At 40.0% G+C, this 17096-nt stretch overlaps 1 protein-coding gene across 2 annotated transcripts in view; it reads right to left on the bottom strand.

Moving 5' to 3' along the window:
* Window positions 1-17096, bottom strand: part of SAR1 (SUPPRESSOR OF AUXIN RESISTANCE1) — a 38897-nt gene that overhangs the window by 16280 nt on the left and 5521 nt on the right. For both annotated transcript variants that reach the window (XM_059589434.2, XM_059589433.2), the window contains exons 5-12: window positions 16340-16497; window positions 15299-15384; window positions 5717-5821; window positions 5519-5616; window positions 4887-5007; window positions 4031-4213; window positions 964-1153; window positions 246-817 (exon numbers count right to left, since the gene is read on the bottom strand). In XM_059589434.2, coding sequence (XP_059445417.1) covers window positions 246-817; window positions 964-1153; window positions 4031-4213; window positions 4887-5007; window positions 5519-5616; window positions 5717-5821; window positions 15299-15384; window positions 16340-16497 — 1513 coding nt within the window. The remainder of the gene's footprint in view (window positions 1-245; window positions 818-963; window positions 1154-4030; window positions 4214-4886; window positions 5008-5518; window positions 5617-5716; window positions 5822-15298; window positions 15385-16339; window positions 16498-17096) is intronic.

Below are 17096 nucleotides of genomic sequence, written 5' to 3'. Positions count from 1 at the left end.
TGGTTTGACTGAAATTTAGCCCACGGTTAACCGATTAACCGATAAATTTTAACCGAAATCTTCTTTTAACTGAAAATTTCAAAATTTATTCTTATCGAAATAAACTCGGTGAATTAACTGATTTAACCAACAATTTCAGTTAATATTTCAAAAATACCTCTACCATTACCGTTATAACCGATACCCACCCCTAAAAAGAAACATTTGCTGATAAAAAAAATAAAAAGAACAAAAGAAATACTGACCTGCCCACTGATTTTCACCAGATAGTTAAGAAACAGAAGCATGTCCAGTGCAGACTCAAACATCACCTTTGAAATTTGAGAAGTAGCCTGGACCAAGATAGAGGCATTGATACTTGATGATATTTCAGCATCAAAATTATGTATGATTTTGCGAGGTACGAGAAATTTTAGAAAACTCTCTATGACATTCAAAACTCTGGCCCATGTGACAGCTTTTTCGCGCAATGCATGAAGAGATAACAGCATGTCAATAGAGAATTTCCGTATATTTTTATGATCTGCCAGTTTCTTCTCCCAAGCAATATCAGCTCCAGTATCTGACACATGGAGCATTGCTGCTGATGAACTATATCCAATCACGAGAATCTTCATAATGCAATGAATAATTTCTTCAGATGGGACAACTGATGTACTAACAAGTGATTCATAAAATATGGCAGAAGCTGTTTTGCCCAATTGTTGGCTGATGCTAATAACACATCTGAGCATTTCCATAAGAATCTCACTTGCAAGATCATCATCAAATAAGTCCAACCCAAAGCTTACAGGATCACCGTGTTCATCAGAAGAACCTGGCAGAATACAAACATGAAAAGTACAGTTAGAAACAGCACAGGCAAGAACCAGGGGGGAGGGGGAGGAAATCGATAAATTGTCCAAAAACAAAGTAAAATAGGAATTAATTGTACTTCACATAAGGCAAGGATCTCCAACATACCAATGACAAGCCGCTCAATATCCTCCAAACATCGAAGAAAAGCTAATGAATTCTTTCTGATTAAACCAATAGCACCTGATGAAGAGTCAAGAAGCAAACCACATGGTGCATTGTTCTTGCACCAGTTATGGAAGTATCGTGTACAGAAATTTTTCCAGCAGTAAAATATTGATGAATTTTCAGTGGAACCCTGGCACAAAATACATAGTTTATCAGTTTGGTTACAGCCCTGTCAGCCCCAAAGTCATCGCCCTCTCCCCGCCAAAGAAAACAAAAATGTCAGAAAGTAAGAGGAGAGAGACAAGAAATTACTCTCTTTTTTTTTTTTTTTGAATAAACGAAATTCATTAAAAAGTGCAAGGGTGCAACCCAAATACATAAGAAGTATAGAAGAGAAACGCCTACTCAGAAAAAGAAAGAAAAAAATAAATAAATAAATAAAAAAGAGCAAGATAATCCTGAAAGTCAGAAATATGAAAATAATTTTAGGCAGCCACCCAGTGGTACAAGATATTAAAGAAAAAAACCATTAATTCCACCACCATTCTCTTCCGGTCTTCAAAGCTACGGTCATTTCTATCTCTCAAGATACACCACACTGTGCAGGATAGAACCATCTTCCACAATACTAAACTATGAAGACTTCCAAACTGACATCTCCAACAAACAAAGAGAACTATCACTCGTCTAGGCATAACCCAATCTAACCCAAAAAAGCTGATAATAGAAACCCATAAGGCATTAGCTACATCATAATGGAATAAAAGGTGATCAATGGCTTCTCCACTCTTCGTACACTTTTTTTTGATAAGTAAATTGTATATATCAAAAAAGTACACAAGAGCGTATACATACCATAAGGCATTAGCTACATCATAATGGAATAAAAGGTGATCAATGGCTTCTCCACTCTTCTTACACATAAAACACCAATCTACCACTATGATATGCCGCTTCCTTAGGTTATCCGTAGTGAGGATCTTCCCTAATGTGGTCAATCAAGCAAAGAACATCACTCTAAAGGGAACCTTATTCCACCAAATGCTCCCAAGGGAAAGAAGTGCTATCATGAGAAGACAGAACATGATAGAATAATTTAACATCGAACAACCCTCTCTTGGAAATGGGCTAGCAGAACTTGTCTTCACCGGCCCGTCTCAATCTAAGCCACTTCCCAATCATGTGCTGCTTTGATAAAAAAAAAAAAAATTGATAAGTAATAATGCATTAAAAGAGCACAGAGGGGCGCAACCCAAGTACACAGGAAGTATACAAGAGAGCGACTAAGAAGGGAAAAAAGAAGAAGAGAACATAAAAAGAAAATCAGGAAAATTGATCACTAAGGGTGCAAGCCAGCCATCAGTCCAAGTGAAGAGAGTATACAAAAAGAAATGAGCAAGGTCCTCAAGGTTCCTCGACAAATCCTCGAAGCATCTAACATTCATTTCCTTCCATAAGCACCATAAAAGACAAAGGGGAACCATCTTCCACACCACTGCACTACGGGATTTACCGCCCGACCACTAACTCGCAAACATCTCCTTGACGCTTCTAGGCATAACCCAACACATGTTGAACCGAGAAAAGATAACATCCCACAAAGTGCGCGCAACCCCACAATGAAGAAAGAGATGATCCACAAACTCCCCTTCCGATTCACACATGCAACATTGGTTAATCACAACAATACCTCTCTTCCGAACATTATCCAAGGTAAGAGATTTCCTAAGGGCGGCCGACCAAGCAAAAAACGCCACTCTCGAAAGAACCTTGGTGCGCCAAATACTTTTCCAAGGGAAATGGTTGGGCTCTTTAAGAGCAAGCTTCCTATAAAAAGAGCAAACCTCAAACTTCCCTTTTCTTGAAGGAATCCACCACATCTGATCCTATCGATGAGAGTCACAAGAAAACCTAGGATTTGTCAGGACTCCAGGCACTCAATGGTCGTTGGCCTTTTGAGCTAGCGACACTAACACGGAGACATCGAGCCTGGCGATGCCCTCTTTGAGAAATGTGGAAGCAGTCGTACACTAGCCAAGACCAACAACTCCATCAGCATATAGCCTCCCTTGCTAGCGCCAAAGATGTGGTAGAACGCAACTTCGACCGAGACAAAAAGAACCCACCACAGGGTACCTTAGAATGACGAGCTACCTAACTATCACGAAAGGATATCTAGAAGGCTTCTAGAACCTTCTAAAGCTTCAGCACAAAACCAGCCCATCCCCAACCACCTCTACCTTTTGATATAACCACAATGCCCCTCCGACCACCATCTCCATATTCTGCAACTCCTAGATTTATTCCTAACTTGTTCAAAAACCGCTTGGCGATAAAGGCTTTAGAACCCACCTTAGAGGATTTCAAAAAATCTTTGAAGGCCTCTACTAGAAGCAACTCTTCCATGGTAGCCAACAACCAGTTCACAATCACTCTACCCAGGGATGATACAGAACGCACAAGGCCCCTACTCGTTTCAATAACTCGTAATATTGAAACCCCCTCTTCCATTGCGAACTCGAAAGACTTAGCTATCATAAAGAACCAACTAAAGAAACCCATCGCAGTTAACCATAAAGAAAAACTAGTGTAATGTCGTTCCCAGAGAAGTCAACATATAGCTAAGGGGTGTCAGGACGCGCCTACACGCGCGCGCGCGAGAGAGAGAGAGAGAGAGAGAGAAGAGGAAATAACTCCAAGAAATTACTTCCAAATCAAAAAGAAAAGTAGAGAGAATAATTAGAAACCAAAAGAATTAAAGCAAAGAGAACCTCAGTTTCAATCAGTGAAAGGATTTCCTTTTTCAATGCGTCAGCAGTTAAGAACTGGCATTCAGAATCAGTCCAGTGTCTATTGTAGTTCAACAGAAAACCAAAAAGAAAAATTAGTCTAACGCTGTTGCCGCAGATGCCAATAGACAGCTAAGGGACGTCAGGATGCACCTACACACGCCCGCGAGAGAGAGAGAGAGAGAAGAAGAAGAAATAACTCCAAGAAATTACTTCCAAATCAAAAAGAAAAAGTAGAGAGAATAATTAGAAACCAAAAGAATTAAAGCAAAGAGTACCTCAGTTTCAATCAGCGAAAGGATTTCCTTTTTCAGTCCGTCAGCAGTTAAGGAATGGAATTCAGAATCAGTCCAGTGTCTATTGTAGTCCAGCAGAGTTGCTCGCAAAGAAATATTATGATGAACCCCAGGACAAAGCAGCCTGCGTAAGAAAATCGAAGACACAAAGGGCACGGTATGATCCTGCAAAAGTTTACACACAGGAAAGCACTGTAAGCAGCATGCTTCACATGTGAGAACTTCCTCCAAGGCAATAGCGACTGTTTTATATGTAGAATATGGCCATACAGGGAGAGCATGTTTTTATTTTAATTTTTGAGGTTGTGGTTTTCTGTGTATGTGTTGGGGGGGGTGGGGAAGGGGGGGTGTTGAGGAGTTAAGGGGACAAAGTCATGGCTACTTGAATTTTAATAACTTGGTTCTAGATTAGATAATAAATTTTTTTTTTTTTCTGTCCAGTTGAAAATTTAATTGAAACTGAAAGTGAATAAGAGTGAAAGAAAATGTTAAGTATTTATAAAACTTCAAATGGCATTTGAGAAACTTCATCAAACATGCTACATGACAACATTGAAATTTCAACTTACGAAAATAAATCATAAATCCATTCACGAAAAAAAAAAAAAAAAAAAAAAAAAAAAGGAACCATAAGTGCAGAAATTTTCATGAACTTGGAATTTTGCAGGAAAAGAACCAGCAATCTTATGTGTTTGTGCCTTCATGCATGATAGTCTGTGTGCACGTGTTTATCAAAAAAAACTGTGACAAGGTGTTCAAACTCCTTAAAACCTTGACTTCTCTATAGGTAACCTGAAAGCCACACAAACATAAGCCCGCAAAATGAAAGTCGCAGTACCTTTCCAGATGAAAATAACGAATGTGTTATCCAAAGTAGATTATCTGAAGAATGTTCAGAACTTTGAAATAGCTGATCAGCAACAAATTCTTCCTGCAATGCATAACATTGTGGTTCTTCCCTAACAATAAAGTTTCAGAATAAATTAAGCTTGAACAGGTAAGGTACAAAGAACAAGCAACTACAACATTAGATAAGCAAACAATGAAAAATCTACATATTGTACGTATGCATGTAAACCATACAGATTGCCACCTATGGAACCTCAAGAAACTATGGTTCAAGTCAGCACTTTGCAACAGTTTTGGGAACAAAGAATATGCTTATTTCTTCATTGCATAAAATCAAACACATGCATGTGAGACTGAAATATTACCAACGAATAGGAAAAAAAAGATATAGTGAAAAGAAACCTAGCTATACTTTGAGGAAAATATTTAAAACTTCATCACTCAATATTAATCAATTCATGCCAAAAAGTTGCATACATACATGCATTTGTCTCAATTTTGGATGGGACATACAAAGCCTAAAGCAGCAAGATAGCATGAAGGATGAGCAAGTCCAAGGTATAATTTAGCATTAGTAAGAAGCATGGTCAACAAAAAACAAACAAGCACAAATACACTTACACAGTAACAGTTGGATGCAACAAGTTGTGAAACACCAATCCATTATCTTTCAGTATCCATATCTTGTCTGAGGTAAGTTTCACATCAATGCATCTCCCCTTGTCAAAATCAGAATAGTAGCAAATTAGGTGCAATGAGTAACTCTTAATGCTAGATAGAGAGAGAGAAAAGCAATGGATGGACAAGCCAATTGTCTACCTCCTCCAAAGGCAGATTTTGAACAGAAGGCTCCAGCGTCAAAACAGTCCTGTCACTAAAACTACAATGCAAGCCATATACATAGATCATCTCCATGCTAGCTTCCTAAATAGTTCGGGCAGGAAATCCATCAGTATTAAAGCAATAAGGGTTGATAGGCATAATATCAGCACAGGGTTATATTTTATATATATATATATATATCAGCACAGGGTTATACCACCGAACATACATAAAGAAAACAGCATATACCAACCAGTGTACAGTCTAAGTGTTACATAGAGTGATTACTCCAACAAGCTTGTGCATTTGGTAAAACACAATAGCATACTTTCTCCTTACTTTTCCAGAGTTTAAAATTCAAGAATATAGGTTATCAGCTGAACCTTGAACATAGTGACTAACATGATTGGGGTTGTTGCGCATCATCAAGTGCAGTAAAAATAAAATCTAAATATTCAAAGATCTAACCCAATAATCCACCAGATGAATTTTCCTCAGAATGTGCCACTCTTACAAAGACAAGAGCACTACATATCTTAGAAGAATCCACTAGCAAATATGTTTCTCCACCATCTTCTCGTGGTCTTCAAAACTTCTATCATTTATTTCTCTTCAAAAACAGAAATATGGTATGACCAGAAAATTCCTCCCAGCCTCTCCTGATATTTTCCATAACCCTAGGCCATATGACGCATGAACCTCATTTGAACATAACCCACCTCAGGAGCTATCATATTTAGCATCCACTACAGCTCTCCACAAGGCCACTCTCACATGCAAATACTGCCATAGACACTTCCCCAAAAGAACACAATTGAACAAAAGCAAGTTTTGAACCCCCAACACTCCCTTAGAGATCGGAAAACAAACATTAGACAAGCTGACCAGATGAAATTTGAACTCGTCACCAAGCCCACCCCACAAGAATTTAGTTATAACTTCTCTATACAATTGGAACACAAGCAGACAAAGGAAAGAAAGACACGAAATACGTAGGCAAATTGGATAGGGTGCTCTTGATCAAACTAATCCTTCCACCCTTAGACAATACATCATCTTCCACCCAGCCAAATGGCATTCTATCTTCTCAATGACACCATCCCAAATAAATTTTGCCTGAAAAGAAGCTCCCAACAGAAGACCAAGATACTTCAAAGGCAAAGAAGAAACCCTGCAGCCCAACATACCGGCCTGTCCATCAACATTATTGACACGGGAACCAATTCTAACTTAGCCAGACTAATTCAATTCCATTTATACAAGGATAGCAACACATAATAGTTTGCATTTTTTTTTGATAAGTAATGATGATATATAAAAAGAGCGCAGAGGGGCGCAAAACACATAATAGTTTGCATCTTTCTTCTTCTTCTTTTTTCCAGTTTTTTCTAATTTTTTGGATTGTTGTTCTTTTTCTCCTCAATATGGGATTCTCCCGTATATACTTCTTTGTACCATGGTTGCACTCCTCTATGCATTTCAATGAGATTCTATTTTTTTTTTTATAAGTAATGTTGTATATCAAAAGATTCTATTACTAAACCAAATATATATATATATATATATATATATATATATATATATATATATATATCCCAATTGACATGATCGTAAGCCTTCTCAATATCAAATTTGCAAACCACACCTAACTCGTCAGATCTGATCCTACTATCCAAGCATTCATTAGCTATAAGAATCGACTCTAGAATTTGCCTCCCAACCTGTTGATTAGAACTTGGCAATGATCTTGTAAACACCACTCACAAGACTAATAGGTTGAAAATCCTTAACATCGACAACCCTAAATTTATTTGAAATAAGAGCAGTGGATGTGGCATTAAGGCTTTTTTCAAACTTGCTTTTGGCATGAAAATCATGGAATATACTCATATTATCTTCTTTAAACATCTCCCAACAAGCTTGGAAGAACACAATAATAAAACCATCAGTTATCACTAGTAATACCTTTCGCCACCTCAAGGACCTCACCCTCTTCAAATAGTCTCTCTAACCAAGTGACCTCCTTCTCATCAATGGAATCAAATGAAAGGCCATCCAGCTTGGGCTACGAACTAGACTGTTCAATAAACAACCTTCCAAGAAATTGCATAATGTGTTCTCTGATCTCAATACGATGAAAAGTAATCGAGCCATTTACCTACAACGGTTCAATGAAGTTGTTTATCCTATTCAAGTTAGCCACTCAATGGAAAAACTTCGTGTATTTGTGCCCTCGACTTCTACCTCCAAGTCATCTCCTCCAAAATAGTAGCCCTCTTCAAATCACAAATAACTTTGTCCTTCCTCAACTTCTCTTTATCGAATAAAGCTCTGTCTTCCCCCAAGCCATCAAGAACTCGTAATTCATACAAGAGAAGTTTTTTCTATTTCTCCACATTACTAGACACTTGCTCATTCCAAACTCTTAGCTAGCTTTCCAGGCCTTAAGTTTGTGAGCCAAAATGAAGCTCGAGGAGCCTTGAAAATGATAAGTAGTCCACTTCTGTTTCACCCTGTCCACAAATCTTTCGGGCTTCAACCACATATTTTCGAACTTAAAATATCTTCAACCACTTTGAATGCCTCCATAGTCAAGAAGAATGGGAAAATGATCCAAGCAAAGTCTAAGCAACATCTTCTGAGAAAAATGAGGAGATTGGGTTTCCCAATTCGAAGAGACAATAAATCTATCAATTCTAAACCAAGAGGGGGATCCCAGTTGTTTGACCACGTAAAAGTCCCTCCTACAAGAGGAATATCCATGAGTACCTGATAAAAAATAAAACCCGAGAACTCCAATATTGAAGGACAAAAGGGGGCTTCACCCAATCTTTCACTAGGAAAACGAGTGACATTGAAGTCTTCTTCAATGCACCACGGCAAGTTCAATCAACTAAGCAAGCCACACAATTCCTCCCATCAGTACCTTCTATCACAATCGGGATTAGGCCCATAGACACTCGTAAAAACCCAAGAAAATCCATCTTCGACATTTCTAAAAGAGCATGCAATAATAAATTCCCCCACACACTTCAATTTTCTCCACCAACCTCCTATCCCGCATAAGAAAGATTCCATCGGAAGCCCTTCTAGAAGTTGAATAACATCAATCCACATGTTGCCATTCCCACAAAGTAAACACAACACTGCTGGAATTGAGCTCAAATTCAGATTCCTGCAAACAAATAACATCTTCCTTCTGCAGTTCGAGCAAGTTTCTTACTAACGCGTTTGTCTTCCTCATCCAACCCTTTCACAGTCCATGATAACAACTTCTTAGCCTTCATAAAGAACCAAACATAGTCCTCGCCTTAACTTTGCCTTTCGAGACATAGTTGACGGAACAAGATAATCTTTTTAATTCTCTATTCTCTTTGTTAACCATTCAGTTTGGAGCTAGAGGCCGACTCCTTCTGGGAATGGTTCACTTCAATGGTCGTAAGCAAGGCCATAAGCACCTCTTCAAAGCCCTCATGCGATAGCCCCACATGATGACAGATTTCCTTCACTTTCTGCAATACCCAAGCGAAGACTTTGCCCCTACATATTTCTCATTTGCAAACAGGGGGCAGGAATTCAAAGGAATGGGCTCCTCCCCAAAGAACACTTCCATATTCATGCAAGACAGGATTACATTAACAAGAGGATTGTGCTAATCTGCACCACCCACATCACACCCCACCCATCTCTGAGGAAACAATACATTTCCCCTTATCAACACTAACACTGCCCCCGCAACTCCTCAGAAAAGGTTGGTAAGGAAGAAAGAAAAAAGTATGGTGAAGGAACCCGCTTCCACCCTTTTACAACAATAGCCCACTCTGAATGGTGAGGAACTATGGCAACAACTAAACAGCCCATGCTAGAGGCAAGGATCTTCTTTGACACTACAAGAACTAACTTGGCCCTAATCATCATTTCTCAAGCAAAAAGTATGAACCACATTACCTTTGCAAGAACCAACTCACTGAACCAAACAAGGCAATCCTCTAGACCCACAAACGCTGCTGCCAACATCCAAAACAGAGAGCACAGGGTTGAGGAAGACCATTGTAGCCCCACCACCATCAAAATCTGAAGGAAAGGGGATAAACAGGTGCTGCGATTGAACATCTAGATGCTCCACCATGGACGAATGGCCTCCAATGAGCATAAATTCAGCATATGCGCTCCCCAAAAGAACTTGAGCATCTTATGCACCATGATCCATGACATCAAGGTTGCCAATGAATCCATTGGAGAACCATTGAGTTAAGCGGAGCTAGCGTCTGCTTAACCCGCATTCGTGCCCTCTTTACCTGATCTTGTACCCGGACCTTTACCAAAAGAAGAGGCCTCCCAAGCCCGCATTTTAATCACCCACTTAAGATAAGGCTTAAGTTGAATCGAGCATTTCATTTGATGGGGATATTGGCCTTTGTTTCTTTTAACCGCATGATGGGCCTTGTTTTGCGGAGTTGGGCTTTGGACAACAGTAGGTTATTTTAAAGCGGGAGGCCCTCACTGAGTGAATGGGCTTCACTGTCACAAATTTGGCATGTTCCAAAATACTTAGCTACTCTGGCCCAATATATTTGAGGCCCTCATCCACTTTCGCAAGAACCTAGTCCACTTTCCCTTTCATTTCCTCCAGCTATCTCCTCAAACTTTGTAGGGCCCCACTGATACCCGCCGCAGCACCCTCTCAAACTACCACACCTCCTACTACAGCACAAAAGCAGAAAACAGTTGCTTCTGCAAGCCCTCCTCAAACATTGTCCTTCTGGACCAAAGGTATGGATGCAATGGTCCCTACCTGGCCTTCCATGTAGGACAAGGTACCCGATGTATTGTGCCCTTTGAGTAACCAGGACTGCCACAAACTACATCTTTACAACATTCTCTGCCATTTGCCCGCTCCACCATCACCACCAACACTTATGGGCACACTTGTGTCTACCCCACCCTACCTAACATCTCCGCATAGCCCGCCCTAACTAACATCTCCGCATAAGTCCTTATGTCAACACCTTCACCAGTGCCTTTTAAATTAACATCAAGCAGCCACCCATGTCAAACAACTGCAAAGCACCAACGGGTAAGTGTGGATACAGAACTTCGCTCCCGTTGCCAAAAGCGAAAAAAGCCTCAACCATTGTCAGCTTAGCAACACAACTCCTCCAACCCCTTCCTTCATGCACCTCCGAGATTACAACAAAGCCTCTCTGTCCACCACCCCCAAACTCTACCACTGCCAAATATTGGCCAGACCTATTAGAGCATCTTTGCGCTATGAAAGCCTTGCTCTCTACCCTCAACAATTTAATAAACTCAATTGACTCTTCTCCTTAGACCAACACCTCCACCATGTTGAACAACCATGCAACATTCACCTTACCCAAATACACTGCTCGGGATACCCCTCGGCTCCTTTCAACCAAATGTAAAGCTAACACCCCTTCAGCTACCAAAAGCTCAAAAGGCTTTGGCCTCCACATAAAACCAACTCAAGAAACCAATCTCAAATGACCAAAAACCATGGACTACCACCATGCCAACAACAAAGAAAAAACACAAAAGGAAAAAGACATCAGCACCCACCTACACGCGCCAACAAGAGAGAGATAGAGATATATATATATATAGGGAGAGAGAGAGAGAGAGAGAGAGAGACATAGTTCTAAACTTTACTTTGTATTTATTTTTGTTTAGTGTTTGTATTGAATCATGATCCATATGCAGTTTGGGCTTGTATGCAAAGGGTTGGTATTGTGTGATAATCTTAATATACATTATTGCCCACTTCCTAATAGCATAAGTATTTAAGATTTCCCTTCTAACAGTTACTCCATATACTTGATACACATTGTTGGCCCAATTTCTAACTTTAGAATTCATAGTTTTAACCACAATATTAATTAGTGAGGTTTGACTAACTGGTCTTCGGTTTCAATCATGGAAACCACATTTGGTACTTTCTTCGATTATGCACGTATAAGAATTTTATTTGGTTCATGGTTATTGCAACAACCCAGAAAAAGCACTAGTCACATTTGCGCTATTACCCCAAAAGGACTAGTCAATTAGGAGTTTCCTTAGAATTCCTTATAAAACTCAGTTTCACCTAGTAACTACGCAACGTGGGACTTATCATTCATGCCTAGCTTTATAAACCACTCACTCTATGTGGGTTATTCTTCATCTTTCCAATATAGGACCGGGATGTTACAAACTCCTCTGGAGGGTGGTTGGTGCACTAAGGAGGTTTCGGGTTCCCATGGTGTGGGCTTATGGAAGCACATTCATCAAGGTTGGAATTTTTTTGCCAAAGGTATTCATTATGAGGTGGGGGTGGGTTCAAAAGTTCGTTTTTGGCAGGATATTTGGTGTGGGGACTCCACTTTGAAGCATGCTTTCCCGTCTTTGTTCAGCATAGCCAGACACAAAGAAACTGGGGTGAAGGATAACTTTATTTGGAGGAATGGGGTTGTCAAATGGAATGTCATTTTTGTGCGGTCAGTACAGGATTGGGAGATGGATTTGATTTCTTCTTTCTTTGACCGGTTGTACTCGTACAAGATATCCACAGGCTCTATGGATTGTATTCGATGGTCTTCGTCTAAGAAAGGCAATTTCGAGGTTAAGTCTCTCTTCAAGGCCTTGTCCAAATGTGACCATGAGGTGTTTCCTTGGAAGAGCATTTGGCGTACTAAGGTGCCTTTGCGAGTGGCTTTCTTCGGGTGGACCGCGGCCTTAGGCAATATTTTGACTCACAACACCCTGCGGAAGAGGAACCTAGTGGTAGTGGAATGGTGTTGTATGTGCAAGAAGAATGGAGAGTCGGTCGATCATCTTCTTCTCCATTGCGAGATCGCAAGTGTTCTTTGGCATACTATTTTTGATCGGTTTGGGCTGCTTTGGGTCATGCCTTGCAAGGTGAGGGGCTTGTTCGATTGCTGGTGGTCGGGAGAACGTTCTCGAAGCGCGGTAGTGTGGAAGATGATTCCTTTGTGTCTTATGTGGTGTATTTGGAATGAAAGGAATGCTAGATGCTTTGAGGACTCCACTAGGACTATAGAGGAATTGGCTCATTTTTTCTTCTTTACTTTGTATTCTTGGACGGCCACTTGGCTAGCTCCTATAGGGATTAGCTTCTCTGATTTCCTTTTTCATTTTTCTCCCTCTTAGGTGCTCTCTTTTATACTTCCCGTGTATGTGGGTTGCGCCCCTCTGCGCTCTTTTATATCATATTTACTTATCAAAAAAAATGTTACAAACTCCTCTTAAACTCCTGACGTCCTCGTCAGGGCCACGTCATGCAATACTCTAGTACCACATGGCCTAGCGTTACTAAGTAGCTTTGATGCCATTTGTAATGACCCACTAAAAAGCACTAGCCACATCTGCATTATCTCTAAAAAAACTAGTCAATTTGGAGCTTCCCTAAAATTCCTTATAAAGCCCAATTTCACCTAGTAACTAAGCAATGTAGGACTTGGCACTAGCCACATCTTCATCTTTAGTAGCTCCAGGGGTCTGAGACAAGGGGACCCCCTGTCTCCTCTGTTATTTGTATTTGTGATGGAAGCCTTGAGTAGGATGATCTCGGCAGCAGTTAATGGGGGGTTGTTAGAGGGTTTCAAGGTTGGTAACACGGTGGTTTCTCATCTCCTGTTTGCTGACGACACATTGCTGTTTTGCAATGCTTTGCCCTCCCAACTCCGTTACTTGAGGAGTATATTTTTATTATTTGAAGCTGTTGCCGGTCTGAAGGTCAATTTGGCTAAGTCGGTGATAATTCCGGTGGGAAATGAGGAGCAAGGGGGTATGTTAGCAGACATTCTAGGGTGTGGGGTTGCATCTCTTCCTATCAAATACCTTGGTTTGCCGTTGGGGGCTCCTTATAAGGCGAAGCATATTTGGGATGAAGTGATTGAAAAGATAGAACGTCGGCTGGCTGGTTGGAAAAGGTTGTATTTGTCAAAGGGCGGCAAGGTCACGTTAATCAAAAGTACTCTTGTGAACTTGCCTACTTACTATTTGTCTCTCTTTCCTATTCCGGTTAGCGTTGCCAAGCGCATAGAGAAACTTCAGCGTAACTTCTTATGGGGTGGGCTAGGTGACGAGTTTAAATACCATCTAGTGAAGTGGTCGAAGGTGTGCACTCCAATTAAGGAAGGCGGGTTGGGGATCAGAAATCTGGTGGACTTTAACCGATCACTTCTAGGAAAATGGTTGTGGCGCTACGGTTTGGAAAGAGACGCTTGGTGGAGGGGGGTGGTGGATGCGAAGTATGGTAGCTTATGGGGAGGGTGGTGTTCCTTGGAGTGTGGAGGTACTTTTGGGGTTGGGTTATGGAAGAATATTAGGAAGGATTGGGATACTTTCCAAGGCTTTACGCGCTTTGAGGTGGGGGAAGGGACTAGGGTTCGATTTTGGCATGATGTGTGGTGCGGTGATACGGCTCTTAAGGAAGCCTTCCCTGGTCTCTTCAATATGGCTTGTGAGAAGGATGCCTCAGTAGCGGCTATCTTGGAGGTGAGTGGTGGCAACAACCTGTGGAATGTGACTTTTTCTAGAGGGGCTCATGATTGGGAGGTGGACGTTTTTGCCTCTTTTTTCCAGTTGTTGCAGTCAGCTCAAGTGAGACCAGGGTGTGAAGATAGGTTGTGGTGGAACTCCTCCAAAAGAGGCCAGTTTAAGGTCAAACTTCTTTATGCGTCTTTGGCTGGTTCTAGACGGGGGCACTTCCCTTGGAAGAGTGTATGGCGTACACATGCTCCGCCGAGGGCAAGTTTTTTTGTGTGGTCGGCAGCTATGGGCAAAATTCTGACCCTAGACAACCTAAGGAAGCGGCATGTGATCGTGACAAACAGGTGTTGGATGTGCAAGAAGGATGAGGAGACGGTGGACCACCTTCTTCTCCATTGCGAGGTAGCTTACGCTTTGTGGTGCGCCTTCTTTGGGCGGTTTGGATTGTCTTGGGTAATGCCGAGACGGGTTTCGGACCTGCTCGCTTGTTGGTGGTCTATGGGAAGGAGAGGGAGCGCTGCGGTTTGGAAAATGGTGCCTACGTGCTTCTTTTGGTGCATTTGGAGGGAGAGGAACAATAGGTGTTTTGAAGATCTGGAAGGGTCTTTGGAAGATTTACTATCCTTATGTCTACACACTTTGTATCTATGGACTGTAGCGTATATCTTCCCGGTGTCGATTAGCTATAATGACTTCCTTGTTCGCTTTTCTCTTTCTAGCTAGGTGATCCTATTGTATACTCCCGGTGTACTTTGGGGCGCCTTTACGCTTTCAATAAAACTGGCTTTTACTTATCAAAAAAAAACTATCTTTATAAACCACCCACTCTATGTGAACTATTCATCATCTTCCCAATATGGGACCGGGGTGTTCTAGTTATAGGGTGGTGTTGCACTTGTTTCTTTTCTTTTTCTTTTTGGGAGGGGGTCAACATGTAATGTATGGCGCACTTTATATGTAACGGCCCCTTTCCAATAGCTTAAGTTTTTTAGACTAATGAATTTCAACAACAGGGAATTTTTGGCTTCAAAAACAATTTACACTTGACGTCATTTAGAAAATTCATACCAAAGTTTGACTGTACAAGATTGCCAATGGAATTACACTTGAATCATTATCAGCTTGGGCCACCCACAACCTTTTAACAGTAGCTCCTGAAAGTACATGATAGAAGAAAACATTGTAGAAATAGATAAGGACATTTCAATAATTTAAGCAACAAAATATACTCCTTGATATTGAAAACAAAAACACTGATCAAAGCTCAAGGAAGAAACATGTACAGATAGTTTTCATAAATTATGACACCACAAGATGACATTCTAAATGCTTACAAAAGTAGTAAACAAAATAACCGTTATTATTTATATCGGCATACATGGCATGATTAATAATTATACCTATCATGAACATTCTTTTATTCTTTTCTTGGAAAAAAAAAAATCAATCAATCACAATTTTTTTGAAACAATTTTGATGGCAGTTCATCAGCATTGTCCATGTTTCATGCCCACTATTGCTAGATCCAGCAACATAATTTATTCTGGAAAAAGGCCAAATCTCTACATTAAATATTACCTTGCAAATCTTCAGTACATCCATCTACATAACTTTCAGTCCCTGAGTATCTGATTGAAAGCAATGACCTTTCAAATTGTTACTTCACTTTTTTATCATTTACTATTTTTTGTCCACTCACCAACTAGAATTGTGAGAACTTTATGCAAACAGAAAATCAGATTTGCCGTGCATCTAGTTCATTTCTAGACACCTTTCTTCAATATTTTCATGGTACAGCAGACATAAGAAGAGTAGACTAAGGCCCAAATCCCACAATTTTGACATGATATGGTTCTCTGGAGATGCACTTTTGATCCATTTAGAAGCAAAGAAATGCTAGTCTTTCTAATCAGAAAATAAAGAAAAAAAACCGATCCATGATCCAAGAATAGTGTAATATTTTGGGTGTTTACAAATAAGATATAATAAGATTTTTCGGCTGAAAAGTTATTCAGAAGTATTACTTGATGATGGGCAGTACAGAAATAAATCTAGAATTACAGAACAAATTGAAATTTTGGAAAGAGAAAAAAAAGTAACAGAAATTGCCTGCCAATTCTGGACTGCTCATTGTATGACTAAAGATCCTGCCATAATTTGTACAATCCCATACTCGTAAGATCCCATCAGAATGAAGCACAAATAGAAGTTGTTTTCCATGCACCTCACATACTAGTAAGTCCTGCACGGCCCCTACAATCCTACCCCTGCACAAAAAATATTATCATACAACTTACAATACCATAACCAGCACTATAAATATCAATAATCAATTGAATGAAATCAGATTTCTTGCTTTCAAGAACAATAGAACAATTAAAAATAATAATAATAATAATAAAATTAGATAACAATAGAACAAATAATTTGACACTGCTTATGCCATAACCTATTGTTTCAAGAGTATCGGGGGTGTTCCTTTTTTACAAAATATAATTTTTTCGCGAGACATATAAATATGTGAAGTGGATACAGACAAGAATGAGCACATTTGTAAAGACGTGTAAACATCAAAAGTACCATAAACCAACAAAAGATATCGAGGCAAAATTTTATACTTATTTTATTACCTCATCCCTAAACTCAGGACCACCTACTTTGAAAGACATGAATGCATGGGGCAAATTTTTTTTTCATATGTAATCGAAATATCATTACAAGCGTAAAGCGCACCCAAATACACAGAAAGTAAACAAGAAAAAACACCTAGCTAACTAGCTAGCTAGAAGGAGAAAAAAGAACACGAAAATCATGATAACTAAACATCAAACAAGAAACAAATGCAGTTGTTCAAAGATAAAGAATA

This window comes from Corylus avellana, chromosome 4, assembly GCF_965113065.1.
Source record: "Corylus avellana chromosome 4, dhCorAvel1.hap1.2, whole genome shotgun sequence".
In the NCBI taxonomy this organism is placed as follows: Eukaryota; Viridiplantae; Streptophyta; class Magnoliopsida; order Fagales; family Betulaceae; genus Corylus; species Corylus avellana.
Note: the sequence above shows the minus strand (reverse complement) of the source record. Positions and strands in the feature narration are given on the sequence as shown.